General features: G+C 36.4%; 1 protein-coding gene across 1 annotated transcript in view; it reads left to right on the top strand.

Annotated features, from left to right (window-relative positions):
• Positions 1-20,030, top strand: part of LOC306886051 (neuronal PAS domain-containing protein 3-like) — a gene marked incomplete at both ends in the record, with an annotated part of 309,700 nt that overhangs the window by 99,428 nt on the left and 190,242 nt on the right. Inside the window, one exon of the mRNA XM_079442910.1 lies at positions 5,592-5,836. Within this exon, the coding sequence (XP_079299036.1) occupies positions 5,592-5,836 (245 nt within the window). The remainder of the gene's footprint in view (positions 1-5,591; positions 5,837-20,030) is intronic.

The raw sequence follows: 20,030 nt of genomic DNA, 5'->3' as shown, positions 1-20,030 counted from the left end.
AAACACACAAATACACACACACACATTAGGTTCTCAGGACAAACGAACAGTCGAATGACAGAACTTTGAGGGCAATGAAAGCAATGGACACTCACATCAGAACCGGATCCATTTTACTGATTGAAAGGGAAGTCCGCACAGACCTTGAAGGGAATTAGTGCACCGTGCGAGACGTAACCTTGCGCTTAACGATGCACCATGAGTCAGGATAGCAGCACTTTCTGTAGGCTCTTGCATGGACAGGTGAAGTTACTTTTACTGTTGATGTACTGTAGTAAATGAAAACGGGCTTTTCTTTGATGTAGTATGTCCACAGTCACAACACAAATCTCCCTCCCCATTGACCGCCCACATTTACATTAGCAATGCCTGCTTGCATTCAGCAACATAGAGCCGTTGCTCATCATTTCACATGCGAAAAATTCAGCTATTCATAACAGAGCTCATTTACATACAGGTCTTAAAAACAGTATAAAACAGGCTGTTTAATTCTAAAAGTGGAAAATTAAATAACTAAACTTTTTTTGGTGCAAACATCCTTTAGAATAAAAAATGGAATATGTAACCTTTGTGTATGAAATAGACAGTAGTCTTTCTGAGAGAGAATATACATTCAGTGATTTAAAGCTGCTCCATCTAATTTTGACCAGTCATATGACACACTGTATGCATAACCAAGTCAATGAGAATATTAATGAGGTTACCAAGGAGATAGCATTTACTTTAATTAGAAGAACCAAGACTATGGCCTTTTTTACTGCGGCATGGAGAAGAGTCACAAAAGAAATTGATTGGTTTTGGCATTTAGTCTCTGATCAAGTGTCATCTATTGCTTCAGGAGGCAAGAAGATAATCTAAAGTGACATTTCTCTTCTGCCTGCTTTTTCTACACTGATGAAGGCAATTACCTCAACCCTAAATGATCATTTGCAGAACTTTCAGCCTCTTGATGTTTTTTCTTGTATTTGTTTGTGTGTGTGTGTGTGCGCGTGTGTGTGTGTCTGTCTCTCTCTGTGTGTGTGTGTGTCTCTGTGTGTGTGTGTGTGTGTGTGTGTGTGTGTGTGTGTGTGTGTGTGTGTGCGTGTTTGTGTGTGTGTGTGTGTTTGTGTGTGTGTGTGTGTGCGTGTGTCTCTCTGTGTGTGTGTGTGTGTGTGTGTGTGTGTGCGTGTTTGTGTGTGTGTGTGTGTGTGTGTGTGTGTGTCTGTCTCTCTCTGTGTGTGTGCGTGTGTCTCTGTGTGTGTGTGTGTGTTTGTGTGTCAGATTTGCTAATTTAGTAATTAGGGCAATGCGGTCGCTCACAAGCAAAATTTTGAAATGTCTCTATAAAGGTTTTAAAAATGTGATTCTAATGTCTAAATATTAAATTATTTCATATTTAGTTTCATGTTTTTGAATCCCATAGAACATTTTTAGAACATTTATCAGAAAAGGAGTATATATCCATCTGTCTATCGTTCTATCTATCATTCTATCGTTCTATCGTTCTGATTCTTCATGATACTTTGGGTTATGTTATGCTGAAGGAGCATGTTTTTCTTCATAATCTTTAACAAAAATGAAATAAATCTGAAACAATATTTGTTTTTACTTCTGATGTCATCAAACTCCTCCCCTACAGTCATATGGTTAAATTCTGATATTATCTGCTACTTTTCAGGATTCTGACAGTTTTTGATGGATGTAATCAAATCCCGTCATACTGTACATTTACTCTAAAATATGTCACATTACACGAGTAAAATGGGTTGTGAATGTCATTTCGTATTGATTTCAGTGTCTGTCTGATGAAAATATGACACTGATTGGCTGTTTCCAGATGTTTCCGTGAGCATAAACTCTAAAAGCAAAAAGCTCTGAAAAGGTTTCTGGCACATTTATGTTCATTGCAGATGATCCAGGAGTATTTTTCTACCCGCCTGGAAGCAGGAAACAGCAAAATCGGTGCGGTGCACATAAATTCCCGCACAGAAAACAGGCCGTTCAATAACACAACACTCATTACTCAAGACGCCGCCGTTAGTCCACGCCACAAAACTAACTCGCGTCCTGTATCCCTGAAAGGTCCCGCAAGAGTCGCAGAGGGCCCGCGGTATCTTTTCGAGATTTTGCATCTGTTGCATTTTCCACTAGCACGTAACAAATATGTCACGAAAGTGAAGGTCACCTAACCTCGGTGCATCAAGACGTATTTGTCAGGACGGCATAATGCCTTCCAAGTTTGTGGAACAAATGAAATTCTGCTGCTCTGTTGCACTTTGCATCCAAACAACCATTACAACTGGCTTTATATACTGTCTGAGCAGCAGACCATCAAATGGTGTTTTTATTCTTGTGCTGGAACACTCCACACTGTTGAGAATAGAAGTCCATCACTCGTATGCAAAGGACTGGAGCCAATCTATATCTGCTGGTGAAATGATAGTTTCATACCGGATGAAAATTGATCACGGCGTCTGTGACTGTAGCATTAGATCTGCGTAAGGCATCATTGGTGTTCTTTTGGAGGTATTTGTTTTTTTTTGCTGGAAGTTTCTTGGGAAGCAGAGTAGGAATTACTAGATTAAGCACTCCAGAATATGTTTGCGTTCTGTGGCATGGCTCTGATTCATATTTTATGTTGCTTTTTGTTTGTTGATAAAATGTGAAGACAATATCTGCTGATTTTCTTCTCCACCAACAGTCGTTCTTCATCCATCAAGGCATTATTCTTTCCCCATCTTTCAGCACTTGCTATAACTGATTTAGCATTTATGGTGGTAAAAAATTAATCTAAATGTCGGCCAACAGGGAACGCAGAAGCTCTGGGCTGATTTATTTCCAACTTAATTCAGTATGGCTTGACACGATGAACGCTACAGAAAGTGGGCAGTTGTGTTTTGGAAGCATTAAAGCGGCTGTTGTGAGTTGTTTGTTTTGAAAATCATAAATCCGTGGACTTAAACCTTGGACCAGAGAGCTGACACTGTAAACACTGTGTCGTGTGTGTTATTAGCCGATACACTGACTTCATGCAGATTTACTTGTGCTTTAAGTTATTGAAAATTTATCTGATTTATGTGCATTTAAATACTTTTTTACGGTGCTCTGTCAAGACACTAGTTTACCGTAGAACACTAAATATAGATACAAATTAGCATATGCTACACTCTTTATGTACAGTGCATATTTCTCAGCTTTTTTGGCTAAATGAGAAATGTTGTCTTGGCAACTACTGTAGTTGAAATAAAATAATTTATTTAAGATTTTTTTCTTTCAAGTAAAAAAAAAAGTTTTTAATATATTTTTTTTGTATATAGTTTTAATTTACGATAATAACCCTGCATTTATCATAAATTTATATATTTAAATGAATTATGAAGCAGATTCTTGATGTTTCTGGTCACTGGTCACTATTAATTTTATATCATCTTGTGTTTATAACCATTTGTGTAACTCTGTTACATGATATATAAATAGTTTTGTTAATGTAAATTATCCCACACTAATAAAAAAATTGTAGAAACAATTATCACTCAGAAAATGCTAGTAAATTTCACAAATAATTACAAAGAATTGATAAGTAAACACTGAATTAAATGTGATATTTTGAAGTAGATAATAATCTGTTTTATATATTATACCGTGCATACAGTGTTTACTCCAGTGTGTTTCCATATTTAAAGATGTGCCGTCAGTCGCTTTCACAATGTGAAGTTGCTACTGTATCAGTTGCTGCCAGAAAAGGACTAATTTTATTCAGAAGGAAATAAATCCAGAGAAATGCACAGTTGTAAATCACTCGATTCAAAATAAACAGAAACACTTTGAGGCAGTAGTCATAATTTATAATAAATCATTGTTATGTGCAGGCATGCATGGGAACGAGTGTATATTTTGGGTGTTTTCCATCTAGCTTCACTTCTGAGCTCAGATGCAGGTGAGGTTAGCGCGGCATTGTGTTTCTTTCTCTTTGTTTGAGCACTTGGCGGGTAAAGAAGATCTCTGGCTGGCTGTCTGTCTGTGGTAAAAAGGCAGCAATGAAAGTCGTTCACAGGGGCGTCTCACGAGACCCCGGGCCAAAGCTAATCACAACTTCGACCCACTTCTGGATTCCAATGACTGAATCAATTGAGCTGAGGTCTCTCGACGGAGCACAACAAAGTCGGTGTGACTGCAACTTTAGCCGGCTGCGGCCCAGCGCCACAACACCACGGTTGCCTGCCCCGTCTGTGATTGGCACAGAGGTGTGCTCTTGATACTATATACAGTCAATAACAAAGAGCTATTGAGTTCAGTTACAGACCGTCTCTCCTGGGCCTTTTGTTTGGATGGGAAAAGCTGTGTTGAAAACACAAAGGCATGTTGGGATATATTGCTACAAATTACAATAGAGATGAATAGAAGCTAATATTATTGGATCTATCAATAGTAACCATGGTTTTCCCTCTCTTTAGGGTGTAGTGTTGTCACTAACAACACATATTTTATATAGCATTCTTGTATATGAATCATAAAACTGTATATACACTACTGTTCAAAGGTTTGAGGTCAGCAAAAGTTTTTTTTTTTTAAGAATTTCATACTTTTGTTTATCAATGATGCATTTAGTTGATTAAAAGTGCCTGTAAGGCCAACAAAATATTTCAATTTCAAATAAATGCTGTTCTTTTGAACTTTCTATTTAACAAAGAATCCCGAAACATAAAATGTATCACGGTTTCTACAAAAATATTAAGCAGCTGTTTTCAACATTTATAATAATATATATAATATAATAAACGTATATTGAGCATCAAGTCAGCGATTTGAAGGATTGTGTGACACTGACGACTGACATAATGATGCGGTTATTTTAAATTGTAAAAATATTTTACAATATTGCTGTTTTTACTGTATGTTTGATCAAATAAATGCAGCCCTGGTGAGCATAAGAGACTTCCTTTATAAAATAATATTATAAAATCTTACTGACCTCAAACTTTTGAATGGTAGTGTACTTTGGTACTTCACTCTACCATGGGATCAGCACAGTATGTCCCATTTAAAGTTCAGTGTGAAGCAATATAATAAAGGTACATCACAGAATTCCGTGCTCTCTCTTTTGTCGTCTGTGGTTGTAACATAGAAATGCAAGGTTTAAAACAAAAGAATGTTGGGAAATTGTTTGGATTGTGAAAAGTGGTTTCTGTGTGTCTGGAAGGGCTAACATATAAAAGGTCAAATGAAAAAGCTATTTTTTTTTTTTTTTTTTGATGAGAGATACATTTTTGGTCTTTATAATAATATGCCCAAAGTAAAGCCAGATCTACAGTATGTGTTAAGAAAGAAAATGAGCTCATTTTCAGAATCATTTTAATGTACAGTATATTTACAGTGCTGAATTCTTATCCCACTGCTTGATAATTAAAGAAATGATAATCATAATCATCTCTTTCTATGCTCCCCTAGTTTTGGTTTGTCTTCTGGGACATCATCCCTTGGTGCCTCACAAACTTAAGTACTGCATGTATAAAGGATTGAGGTTTTGTCAGTCACAAGCCAGGAAGCAAAGTCTGTCAGGTTTTGAGAAGCAGTAGATGTGTATGTTACTGACGTTCTTGCGTTTCTGTCAGGTTGCAGGCTCTAAGGAAGGAGAAGTCACGTGACGCCGCTCGCTCGCGCCGGGGGAAGGAAAACTTTGAGTTCTACGAGCTGGCAAAGATGCTTCCGCTCCCCGGCGCCATCACCAGCCAGCTGGACAAGGCCTCCATCATCCGCCTCACCATCAGCTACCTTAAGATGAGGGACTTCGCCAACCAGGGAGACCCGCCGTGGAACCTGCGCATCGAAGGACCACCGCCCAACACCTCAGTCAAAGGTAAGAGCCTTTCTTCTGTGTAGTCGTTTTATTCTGCTCTTTTTGTTGTAATAATAGATTATTACAATTCAATGTGATGTATAGCGCATGTAGTATGCTGAATATTAAATACTACATACAATAATTTCAAGCTCCTCAGTGTATATCAATTAATGTGCAATCGCCTTTGCGCTAAAACGCTTACAATGGTAGTAAGCAAACAGATGAGATGCTGTTTTTTTTTTTTTTTTTTCATATTTTGAGAATAGTTTTTATTTTTATATTTTCTGTTTTAATTTTAATTGTAGTTAAAGTTTTAACAATTTTGTAGTGTTTTTGTCATTTCGTATTGTTTTTGAAATATTGCTTTGGCAACTAGCTGAAATGAAATAAGTTTCAGGTTTTAATTTCAGTTAAAGTTTATCGTAATTCCAATAACTTTTTTTATGATTTTAGTTTTAGTTAACTATAATAACCTTGCTCATAACGCATAATCAGAAATTCATTAACAAAAAAAAAAACTTTACTTCTACTGCTTTACTTCAACTTCAGGCTGTCTAAAGAATGATAATAAAATAATGACATCTAATTAGTAAAATAGTAAAAAGTAAATCTAAGCTTTTTTTCACAGCAACAACAAAGCAAATATTTTCATTAATTGAAAGTTATTTTTGCTGACACTACTGCATCCAAAATTGACTTAAAATAAAGATAGTTTTTAACAAATATACAAGCTGCAAATTTCTGTTTTATTCAACTAACGTGCCTGCAAGTCTTCCTTTAATGGATAGTTCACCCAAAAATGAAAATTCTGTCATCATTTACTCTCATCGTGTTATTCCATCGTGTTTTATGTATTTCTTCTACTGAACACAAAATAATATATTTACAGTAGTTTCGGTTTGCATTGACTTTACATTATATATATATATATACATCACGTGTATATATATTGTTTGTCCATACTGTGGAAGCCAATGGAACCCCAAACCAGTAGGTTACCATCATTCTTCAAAATGTCTTATTTTCTTGTTCCAAAGAAGAAAGAAAATTAGTTTTGGAATGATATAATATAAATGATGACAGAAATTTATTTTTTTGGGTGGACTATCACTTTTATAAGAGTAATTGTAGGTATGGTTTATACACACTGAGGTACTAGTTGAGATGATTGTCAGTGGTAGTTAACTGCATGCAGTACACGAAATCAATCATCTGTTAGTGCTTTTGGTTACCAGCAAGGACAGGAAGTAGACAATGAAACTGTGGATGTACATTAAAAAAGTAGAGTGAGATGTGCAGAACGGTCATAACTTTCTCCCTCCTGACTGGAGTTTGCTGCACTACAGGCTCGAGAAGAAAAATAGCTGTCGGTTATAAATAAACAAGACCGTGTCATGCCCTACAGAAGCTTAATTAGTTACGAATGTCAGTACACTGAAGCAGCCTATAGATTTAACAGTAACTATGGATCTTAGTTGGACTGTAACGATTAGGTGAGTAATGGGCCTGGTTAATCAACTAATGCTAATTGGTTGGTGATAAAGAATGCAGTCGGGATCAATGAAAATAAAAAAGATGCGCTCAATACTTGCTCTTCTCGTTATATTTGACTGCTGTGGCTAAATGTAATATTTACAAGAGCTCATTTGCTATGGTTTTTTCAGTGTATTTGCACTGACAGTAACATGTTTCTAGTGCCTGGGTTTCTATCACAAAGACAAACCAATATTTCCAATAGCTACAGTTGGCATATTTTTTGTATTTTATATATATAATTATTAGGGGTGGCACGGTACTTGTATTTGTACCGAACCGTCACATTACGGGCATCTCGGTTCAGTGCATGAAGCCACAACGAATACAGGCAATTCACCCTCAATCCAAATCCTCAAGCCTGCAGTAATGCAACGCTGTTTGATAACCGCCAGCAGAAGAACAGCGAATGCCGTGAGTTGCGCACTTGAAAACAAAGCCCACTAAACAGTGACCGTGAGCTGATTCTGAATGCGTCTCTCACATAGACTGATACTTTAAAGGCTTGTGCACTCAACTGTTTTGCGCTCATGTATCCTATCTCTCTCATTCAAATATTCCATTATATTTCCATATTTGCGATGTAACGTATCTGAATGCTAAACTATTATTTATGTAAATTATAGGCTTTGTACTTCAGTCGCGTTCCAACGGTGACACAGAGGCGCACGTGCTGATGTTTGTATTTTATTTTCATACCAACTTTAGCAATGCTGAAAATTATGTGTTGTGTGCGTGTGACGCGATCACTTCAACTGTTTCCTTATATCCGCAGAATCAACTTTAAACACTTATCTTAATAATGCATCACTTTATAAAGGTCTGCTTTTATTTGTGTACACTCACAATGAAAACAAAACCATTTGAGTGTAATTTCTGTGAACAAATTAAGCCAGTCACAAAAATGGACTGAAACTCAGCATATATAGTCTACGTTACGTCGCACTGTTTTTTCCCCTTGTTTATCTGCTAACTAAATCAAATATATTTCAAAAATGTATTCCTTGTATGTTTATATGTACTGCAGATTATATATATATATATATATGTATATATATATGTATATATATGTAATATAATATTTAGTATTACTACTGTACTACTCTGTTCAAAATAAATGAAAAGAAACCAAGCGTAGTAGATTTGTTGTTTTTGTTCCTGTTGTACCGAAATCGTATCGAACCGTGACCCCCGAACCGTGCCACCCCTAATAATTCTAGCTAGATTTTTCTTTTAATATTTACTTTTATACTATTTTATGCTATGTTTTATATTATACTATTTATTTTATAATTTTTTATTCATTTTAAATTAAATATTATTTTAATTATTTGTATTAAATTTTTATTATACTGTATCTTTATCATATTTTTATATACTATTTATTTCATTATATTTTATTCCATTCTGTTATTTTCTTGATTTTATTTTATTTTAGTAAATTCATTACAGCTACTTTGCACTTAAGTGTGAATTATTAGCTGTACATTTGGCATGGCTGTAATACCATGAATGTTGTTAGATGCCATAGTAAATTGTTGCAGTTTTCAGCGCCTTTGTTCTGTGTATTCTGGCCGGCACACAACAGATGGTATCATTGTTGTCTTGCTTTGAAGAGCCGCATGCATTTTAATGAGAAAATGTATATGGTGAATAATTCGGTGTAGAGCAGGTCCACAGGACTGTTGCCTTTTACAGGTCTGACATCGACGTGCTTGACATGCAGTGCAGGAAATGATGTAAGCGAAGGAAATGAATAAAGTGCATCGCATCCCCATGTATTAATGAACGCTCAGCAAGGTGAATCCAAACCCTCTAGGACAACGAGAGGCTCTTTGTGTCCTTCCATCTCATTGACAGCAGCCGTTTGAATTGAATCAGTAGCGCGGCCCATTTTATTTGCACTACATTTCGAACAGAACCTGTTATCGATTCCCGTTTTGCCGCTCTGCATCGCTAGAGCTAATGGATACTCAGCCCTGCTCCCGATTCCTCCGAGCTCATGAATCTCTGTTTATTTTCCGATCGGAGCGAGGAGATGAGGCTGACCTACAGCGGCAGAGCTCTCTCTCCTCGTCCTCCGCTGACTCCTGCCGGATTGTTATTTAGACTAAAAGAGGTGCATGTGTTTTGATTGGCGTACAGCTGACCGGGAGGCGCGCCGAGCGCCGTAATGCAGAGCATGCTAATATGAGCATATGGTGACTTATTGCATCAGGCCAGGAGCTCAGAGGGCAGGGCCCATTTCTCCTTCCGATTGCTTGTGTGCGCGAGTCAAGGTGAGCCGGAGGAAAACGATATTGTTTACCGGGCCTGGAAGTAGCCGGTTCATTTGTCAGAGCAGACTTCCAGGCAATTTCCCAGCGACTTTACATAGAGATCCGAAGCCGCCACCGCTGTTATTATACAATATTTGCTGTGAGAAGAAGAAAAAATCAAGCAGACTTCTTGTAAGGCATTTCTACATAATAACTGATGGTTTGTAACCTTTTGGGAAATCTCCGAACAGTGTCGTTTGGCAAATCTCATGTGAATCGAAATTATTCTTTACTTAGAGGAAAATCTACCTGCATTCTTCTGGATCTTTTTCATGTCTGTGTGAATAAAGAAAATATATCAGATACAAGAAACATACACAACCTCTCAAATGTGTGGTGTCGTTAAGGTTTTTTTTTTTTAAAGAAATGAATGCTTTTATTCAAAAATGATGCAATAAATTTATCAAAAGTGACAGTAAAGACATTTATAATGTTACATAAGATTTCAATTTCAATTTCTTTTGAACTTTCTATTCTAAAAAAAAATCTAGGTTTCCACATAAATATTAAGCTGCATATCTGTTCAACATTGGTAATAATTGGAAATGTTTCCTGAGCAGCAAATCAGCATATTAGAATGATTTCTGAAGGATCATGCAATTTCTCAGCGACTTTAAATAGAGATTGGAAGCCACCGCCGCTCTTATTATACAATATTTGCCATGAAAAGGATAGAAAATCAAGTTGACTTCTTGTATGGCATTTCTACATAATAACTGATGATTGTAACCTTTTGGGAAGTCTCCGAACAGTGTCGTTTGGCAAATCTCATGCGAATCGGAATGCTTAGAGGAAAATCCACCTGCATTTTTCCATTTTTTTCATGTCTGTGGGAATAAAGAACAATTTGGAGCTGCCATTTGTACGGCGGAGAGTCGCCAAACACCATTAAAACAAAGCCACCTTCTGTTGAATGCAAAACCAGGGTGACAAAGCATAGAATTCAGGCCTGTAATAAAAGCCGGCTGTATTACTGGCATCGCAACTGAAAGAATTTGACCTCCATTTCTCAAGTGTTGATTTATTATCATAAGTTGCACGCTAGCCGCCTCTCTCCTTTTGCGCCTGTTGACCTTTACTGTAATTGACCCATCAACTAATTTTTTTGGAGCGTTTTAACCGAAATTTGCTAGTCTCTGTCAGAAACGTTTCACATCTGTTGAAGGACACTGCACAAACAAGCATGACCTTTCTGTTGTTTGGAGGATGGCGCGGGCCCCTGACCCCCCTCCACCACCTGTGCATTCATTATTCATGCATGCAGAGCAGCGAGCAGTCGCCAAAATGCCACACTTCACCAAGCGCACACCCCCAAACTCTACAGCGCTGCCTGCACAATTGACACGTTTTGTGCCTGTAGTTAGCCACCGAGTCGAGGACACATATGCCAGTTGTCCTTTTATGATCACCGGAAAGGAATTCCAAATGGGCAGAAATGTTTGCAAAATAGCAGCTTTCCGTCGGCATGTCAAAAACTCGCTTCTCCGTCTTAATCACCCAGGGCGTAAACATCTTGCGCCAACGGCTGCTCGGAGACTGATATTAACGGAGGGGAATTAATTGAGTGAAATGCAAAATTATTTTACATGCACTGCCAGTGCCCACAGGGAGATAAATCACAAACGAGATCTCTGTAACGACTCAATTGTTTCTCCTAGACAGCGATGAGATTCAGTGGCGAGGAAATGGAGGCTTGGGAGAAAAAAATTTGTAATAATTTCTCAACTCCGCTCACATTTGCTGCCAAGTTTAGATTCCATTTATTTGATCAAAAATATAATTTCAAATTAAAATGACTGTTTTCCACTTGTATGTATTTAAAAATGTAATTTATTCATGTGATGCAAAGCTGAATTTTCAGCAGCCATTCTTCGAGATTTAGTATCACATGATCTTTCAGAAATCAATCTAATATGGTGATATGCTGCTCAATTATTAATTATAATTGGTGCTAAATTTTTATTATTAAATTATGCATTTTTATGATTCTTTTATGAATATAAAGTTGAAGAAACAGAATTTATTTGAAATAGAAATCTTTTGTAACAAACTTCATTACTGCCACTTTATAAGTGTTATAAGTTATTTTTTAAGTGTTTATTTTATAGCTGTATAGGCCTACTGTTACTGTATGTAGATGTACGGTCAAAATTTTGGAGTCCATAAGATTCATGTTTTTGGAAAAGGTCTGACTGCATTTATTTGATCAAAAATACAGTAAAAATTGTGAAATATTATTACAATTTAAAAATAAATGTATAAAATAAAAGTAATGACTTTTCAGCATCATTACTCCAGTCTTCAGTGCCACATGATGCTTCAGAAATCATTCTAATATACTGATTTGCTGCTCAATTATTATTGGTACTCATTTATTAATAATGGTTTTTATAAATAAGTCATGCATTTTTTTTTATTCTCTGAATATAAAGTTCAAAAGAACTTAATTTATCTGAAATGGAAATGTTTTGTAAAATTGTAAATGTATTTACTGTCACTTTTGATCAGTTTCACGCATGCTTGACGAATAGAAGTATTTATTCCTTTAAAAAACACGTACTTGTGACTGATTTATTTCTCTTCGGACATTCTAGGAGAAACATCTGAGACAATGGTGAGTGCTTAAACGCAGCTGAGATCTCCTGAGCTGTAGTTTCCTCAGGTGTGGGTTTATTTTGTCATTGCGGCGTTCTACTGTAAACATCCTGTTTGTATTGGCGGTTTTCTCATCAGTGGGGTTATAATCTATTCAGCAGTCAGTGGAAGCGCGTGGAACATACTGACAGAAACACACAGTGCTTTGTTGTGTGTGATTAATACCTGAGATGCGGCGGCCCGCTGTCTTTATTAGAGGCAGCGCTGGAAGCCGCCGCGTGTTCGCTGGTTATCAGCGTTTGATCTCTGGTGACTGCTGCATCGCATAGATGTGTCACTCAGCCGAACACAACCAAACCTCCTGCTTTTCAAGCCACTTGTTTAGTGAAGGAGAAAAAGATTTCCTAATCATCTCCTTTCTTTGTTTGCTTATTTTTGGCTCGTCTTCTGAGACGCTGTCCTTCGGCACCTCATAAACTCAAGTGTTTTAACAAGCATAATAGCTTCTCTTGAACTTTAGTCATCATAAAAAGTTTCCTTCATTTTTTTTTTTTTGACGTAACGACATGCTTTTCCAGAGTAGCAGCCAAATGTCCATGTACTTGTCCCAATTAGCATAATTTCATCAATAAACTCGGAGAGACCTTGAAGAGAACTCCCCCTCCTCTCCCCCCGCTACATCTTTTGACGTCTCGTTTTCTTCACGCCTGACATTTAGCTACACCCGTGAGCTTCATGCTGTTTCATATCGCCCTTCTCTACTTCAATACTGTAGCTTCACACTTACAAGTATGCATTTACAATCAATATTCATTTAATCAGTAACTGTATACATTTTGTGTATTTGCTTCCTGGAAAGCAAACCCATGACCTTGGAGTTGTATATTAGTATATTTTTTCCTTCATTGTAATGAAATGATTGACTAAAATGAATCAGACATTTGAATATGATTTAACACTGCTTGGGCGTGGATTTGGTGAGCATGTATTATTACTGACTAAACAAAAAAAGTAAAATGAAGAAACCACGGAAATGGAAAACATGCTTACTATTTACTAAATACTGCCTAATTTATTAACAGTAATAAATGAACCAGTAGACATTATTCCATGATAAATATTTCACTTCGAAATATGCCTCGTCATGTCTCATGACCTCATCATGATTTTGCATATGATTTCCAGCCTGTTATCTTAGTGAAGAAAAATTAAAATTTAATTTTAAAAAGGGAAGTTGCTATAATTTGTATAAGTTGTGCACATTGTATTTTAGGATTGCATGCACCATGCTGTATTTTATACCACATATTTTAGCAAATGTACAGTAGTTGATAATTTCAGCGTTCCATGCATAGAAAAAATATACCATATATATTTATCAGTGCTGTCAAACGATTAATCGTGATTAATCACATCCAAAATAAAATACAGCATATATTTAGGAAATATTTACATATACATTTATATTTTTATATTCTTATATTTTATATTATATATAAATCTATTTAATATATAAACATAAGTTTTTTCTTAAATATATACATGCATGTGTGTGTATTTATATATACATAATAAATATACACAGCACACACACATATATTATGTAAACAAAAAAGTTGAGTTTCAGTTTTAATTTTTGTTAACTATAATAACTCTGCTTTCTGTATTCTGTTTAAACACTGCATGTAGCATTTTGTCGTTTTTGTTACTGGAAAACAAATGTTTGTGGAAAATGTAGCATTATTTGCATCAGCTACAACTACCCCAAATAGCCACCTGTGCACCCCTAATAGATTAGCATATCAAACCATCATACAGTCAACAGTGTGATCTCATTAAAGGCTTTGACCAGCTCACAAAGTGATGGAGCAGTCACTTTAACATCCTCATGTGAAGGGGGTCTTTGGCGGAGCAGGTTGGCAGAGAGGAGGGCATTGATTAAAGCGCTCTACCCGGGTGACCAGCGTGCCTCACTCATTGTTAATGGTAATGAGGGAATTAATGCTGTTTGCATCACAATAGACCCTCACAACAGTGAAAAAGTGTTTTTTTCCTCCCTGGCATTCTGGACTCAGTGGAAAATGGCAGGCTTAAAGGTGTTGTGCGGCTCAGAGCCGTGCATCACGGGCTAAAATCAGCCCTCGCTGATATCCTTCACTCTATAAATGGATGGTAATTTGCCCAGCTGTGAGTGTGAGATGTTCCATTCCCCAGTCGTGGTGTAAGAAAAATTGAATGACAGTGAGCAAAACAGCAGTAATTATAAAACTAATTACTAAATGCTGATGATGCCCATAGGCTTTGCATAACTAAATTTAGAAGAGGAAATTGCTTTTGGCTGCATTGAGGCTGTGGGCATGTTTATGCTATTTTCTTTATTTTCCGACCCACACCAAAGAAAGTTGTAATTGCCATGGAAACAATTACACCTTTATTTTTGTGGCTTCGTGAGGCGAAAACAGCTTGAGGGAGTGTTGTTGTCAAACAATGTGTTTTAATAACAGCAAAAAAACTGTACGTACTTTGTCTTGCCGTGAATTGATTAACATTAAATCAAATGCAGCCAAAGAAATGCAGTTAATTGCTAGAACGAGGCTGTTATTTCCTTATTAAATCACATTCTCCTTGTGCGAGATTCTCTATGCAAGGTGCGAATCCTGCTCGCCGTTCGGGCTGAGACTTAATCGTGACTCTGCTATATATTTGAGCGTAACTATGCTCTTTAATGGTCTATCCTTCTTCTGAATGGAGACAACAAAGCCAACGTTGGCAGCGCCAGCGTGAGACAGCCCTCCAGGGTGCCTTAAGTTTCCCAATGGCTTCGCTCGGGAGCGCGGCGTGTATTTGTATGCACTCCGGGTCGGCCTTTGTGTGTGTTTACTTTCAGAAAGGGCTGTATTTCCTCAGTAACAACACTGCAGATTTCCTGGCGGAAGGAGAATATGATTATTGTTTCGCCGATAAAAATAGAGGTGTTTTGCGCTGACGAATAGGCTGAGTGCTCAGACTCTCGTTGGCCTGCTGGTAATTAGTCCTTTTGCAAATAGGCCAATAATGGAGAAATGAATCCAAGAGACAGTTGGAATGAATATGGAGAGCCTCGTTTTCCAGCACCGTGATTGAACCTGTAGTCGGCTGTGGCTAATATCTTCACAAAGTATTACAAATTACCTCAGCGTTACCAGCAGCTTTTTGTTTTGTTTTTTCTTTCTGTAGATGGAAGTTTTAGAAGAGCCTAAATGCTAGTCATAATTAAAAAAATTATGGCACGGAATAGATTTAAACTGATTTTGCCTGCATATCATTTAATCTTCCGTTTTATTTTTTTCGGTGGTCGACCGTACCTGAGCGTCTCCCGCCGGCCGCTGACGGTCTCTTCTGAGTGCAGCTCTTTTGAAGTGGAACGTCTGAAAGCACAGCGTGAGCCTCAAATAAAGTGAAGGGTATTTACTATTACAAGTAATGTCCTTAATAATCTTGTTAGTGTAGACTCTCTCAGTACGAGACAAATGGAACATTATTGGCTTATGGGCTGTTGTAAATAATTTAGTTTCCAATATTCAGACTGCTTTGACAGTAAATTAGAATGACATGAAAAGAGGTTGTTGAATAAAGAAAGTATCCAATCAAATTTAATTGGCTCGACTAAGGCAGCTGTAATATATTTCATAATTAAACCAAGTTGTCACAGAGCTTTATAGGCTCGCACGAATCAAAATGTCAAAAATAATTCCTTGATATCCTGCTTTTAAAACGTCACCGTGCTCTTCGATTTCTTTTGTGTTTGCGGTGCAGTAGACTAGGGGTGGGCTATATGAGCTAAAATTCATATCACGATATTTTCCACAGTCCAGACGATATCGATATTTTATCGCGATATGGGAATCACATTTTAGTAGACCTTAGTTAAATTACAGGCATAATATGTATTTTAACCTTATATAACTAGAAGAAAAAAAACATGATTTCAAGATTTAAAAAAAACAGCAAATGCAAAAAGAGCATGCAAATTCACTCTCTGGCAGCAGATGGCGCTTATGGCCTCAATTTAGCGCTCTTTTGGTTACCGCTGTAAATATTATGGCGTTATTTTAGAGAGCGCATTATTGTAGCGTGAAAGCACATTAATATAATGCGCGAATCACTCCGCTCGAGAGAATGTCCTTTGCTCTCGCAAAAAACGGACACACGCGCTCAGATAAACACTGCTCTCGTCCAGCACTTAAAACGTGTCTCTCCTCTCACTCAAACTGTCCTGTGTAAAATATTAATTCTTTTCGCACCTGAATTAAGCGTTGTCAAAAGTTATCATTATGCACTTTTAAAAAGTAGGCGCTCTCAAAACAGATTTGTTCACTAAAGGCCTTTAATGGGTTTTTATTGTTGTATTTTTGTTTTAACACAAACTGGTTATTGCACTTTGTTTTAATACTTTAACTCTTTTATGTTTCTATTTGTATTTTCTTTTCTGTGAATGCATATATGCATCTCTCTGTAAAATACTTTTAAAAGGCGCTATATAAATAAAGCTTTAACCTCCGCAACTGACCTATGAAAATATTATGTGAAACCTAATTGGCTGAGAGGTAACTGAACCTGGAATTCTTTTGACAATCAAAGATGGATCTTTAATTTCTTTCCAGTTTAATAATATTTAGCAATGTTAATGAAATGTGGCCTATATTAGAAATGGCTATAGGAATTGGGTGCTTGGATGATTTGTACATATAAATAACCTCTGTCCAACTGATTGGTCTCTGAGCAATTTATCTAAAAACAACATATTATAGCCTATGACTCTAAAGACTTCATATAAAAGATCAATGTTATATCATGTCAGATACCTGAATTTGAAATCATTGCAATACATTCTCAGTTGGTATGATGGCAATAATAAGTAACAATTCCTATCAAATCAACATGAAATGCAAAAATAGATGTAAATGATGGAAGATATTACACAATAAATGTTCTGATAGAATCTCTGTTTGGACATTTATTGGGATTTTTTTTTTTTTTTTTTTTTTTTAAATCCAGTTTTTAGTTCTGATTTTAGTTAGATTTTTTTGTCATGAAAACCCACTTCATATTAGCCACATTCATAGAGGCATTCTCCTCTAAAACAGTGAATATACACTTATATGACAGTTACGTAATTACATTGCCTGCAAATGCATTAAACCCATAGTGTAGTAATGTTATGACAAATATGGGAAATTCGTTATAGTGTTATATTTGGTCTCCACATTTTAAGTATAGGGAATAGTGCATCTGACCCTTATCTAAATAGTTCTGTCTTAAATAAAAAATAAATAAATATATATATATATACAGTATATTTCAATCCAAGTGCACAATACGTAGGCTATATAACCACATGAACTTTAAGAATCATGAATCATATAGGCCTACTTTTTTGTTTGTGTTTAGATAAATCACAAACTGTTAAACTAGGTTATTTACAATTAATTCAAGCACCCGATTCATTTCTAATATTTGATTATTATGACTTAGTAGTATTAAATTCTAAAGAAATTACAGAGCCATCTTTGAAACCTGATTGGTTGATAACATTGGACAACGTTTAGTTTCAGGTGCAAAAAGAGATTTGCGAGTGCAAAGTTTTCTGAAGAGAGTTCCCTTCAGATACTCGTTCATATTAACCCCCTGCCCCCAATTCATTATTTATATTTTTCTTCCTATATTTCGAGCATTGTGAACAGTGATCTTGCGCTGCCTGCTCTAGTCTTTGTGTCCGTGTTCTACGTCTGTCCTGTGTTAACGGCCGTTTACAGACTTACACAGCCATAGATCACTGACAAGCTACGCAATATCACATTCATAATCGAATGCGATTCATTTGCGATTATGAACACAATATTGCGTAGCTTGTCAGTGTAAATGTTTTTATTAATGCCACTAATGTGTTTGCTAATACAGCATATAGCACTAGTCAACTTAATGAATGTAACATGGCAAAGATGAATGCACTTTTGGAAGTTGAATGTAAGGGAAATGTCATTTTGGAATTTCTGTGGTCTAATGTGATGTTGTTCATGATGAAATTTTCTTTTGTTGTAATTAATCTATAGCATTAACAAGATGACCTGTTGAATTCATTTTGGGAGTGATGACTGATTGAATGTATTTTTAGTCCAGTGCCTGTATATAAGATTAGTATTGACCAAATTCAGAGGCTGTCATATGGGGATCGACTTACTTTGTTGTGTATTTTCAACAGTTTCAATATGATTATTTAAATGGATTTATTGCATTTTGAAAAAAAGTCTGTTTTTATTATAAATCTTTGAAAATCTAAATCTGGATTTGAATTTTTTTATGTTATTATAATTTAAAGATGCTATGTGAAAGTTTGAAACAGAAAATAGTGGTTTTCATTTTGCCACTTTCTTGGCACCGGAAACACATTTTTACTCAAATTAATCAATTGCATTTAGGAACCAAACTTTTCACACACACACACACACACACACACACACACACACACACACACATGTCTGGTTTGCTGTCCTTGTGGGGACTCTCCATAGGCGTAATGCTTTTTCTACTGTACAGGCCATATTTTCTATTGCCCTACACCTAACCTTAGCCTCACAGGAAACCTTCTGCATTTTTAGATTTTCAAAAAACGGCATTCTGTGTGATTTATTAGCTTGCTTATTTATTAGCTTGTGACATGAGTCCCCATGAGTCTGTGTGTATTCAGGTTTAAGTCCCCACCTGAATAGAAAAACAGGTATACACACACACACACACACACACACACACACACTGAATGCATAATTTAAATAGGTGATTTTTGTTCTGTCATTTCATATTTGGCTAGTATATCATGATATTTAGGAAATTTAAATACAAATGTATTTCCATATAATTATAAAATATTTATATTTAATACATTTCAATTTATATTAAATTAATTAATATAATAAAATATTGAAATATTTATTTTTCATTGCTTATGTGGCCTTGTTTACGTCAAAAAAGTTTATTATTTTTTAAATACAATATGAAAACAAATATTTTTTCTTTGCTTAATATATACTGAATTGTGCACAATAAATGCAGAGACATTTATTATTACTTATTAAGAAAATGTTCAGTTTTGGTATCATATTCTCTTCCTAATGGTTGATAATCACAGTCCGCTCTCCCACACTGTGTTGTGCTTTGCTGTTTGTCTGCAGTGAAGTGTAAAGGCGGTTAAGATTTCAGAGGAAGGTCATGGAGGTGCCTGGCCTCAACACTGTTTGTCTCTCACAGGACACAAATGACTCACCCAAATCATCCAATTTAATCACACCATTTTCTGCCCCTCAATAGCCCTCGCCCGGCTTAATCACTCCGTTTACTTGCTGTCACAAAGAGCTTCATATCGAAACCAATGGATTTCTACCATTTAAAGGCGAGTTGGGAGCGAGCCGCGGGCGGAGGGGTCGAGAGACTCGGGCGCTGGCTGAAAAACCAACCGATTCATGCGTGAAACATTTAGCTATTGCTATCTCAACGCATGACTAACAGTTTTCACTCACCCATATTATTCATTAATATCTATAATAAACCACTTGATAGTGGCCCTGACGGTCTAGGATTTTTTGCTCTCATGTCCGCATTACCGTTGTGATGCTGAATTTGCTTTAACACTGGGGTTGGCTAAGAAGGTGACAGGGTCAGCAGCAATGAATGAATGAATGAATGAATGATGCATTTATATAGCGCTTTATTGTGTATAGCTGTACACCCAA

This window comes from Barbus barbus (genome assembly GCF_936440315.1).
Source record: "Barbus barbus genome assembly, chromosome: 20".
Lineage (NCBI taxonomy): Eukaryota > Metazoa > Chordata > Actinopteri > Cypriniformes > Cyprinidae > Barbus > Barbus barbus.
This window is presented reverse-complemented; position numbering and strand designations above follow the sequence as displayed.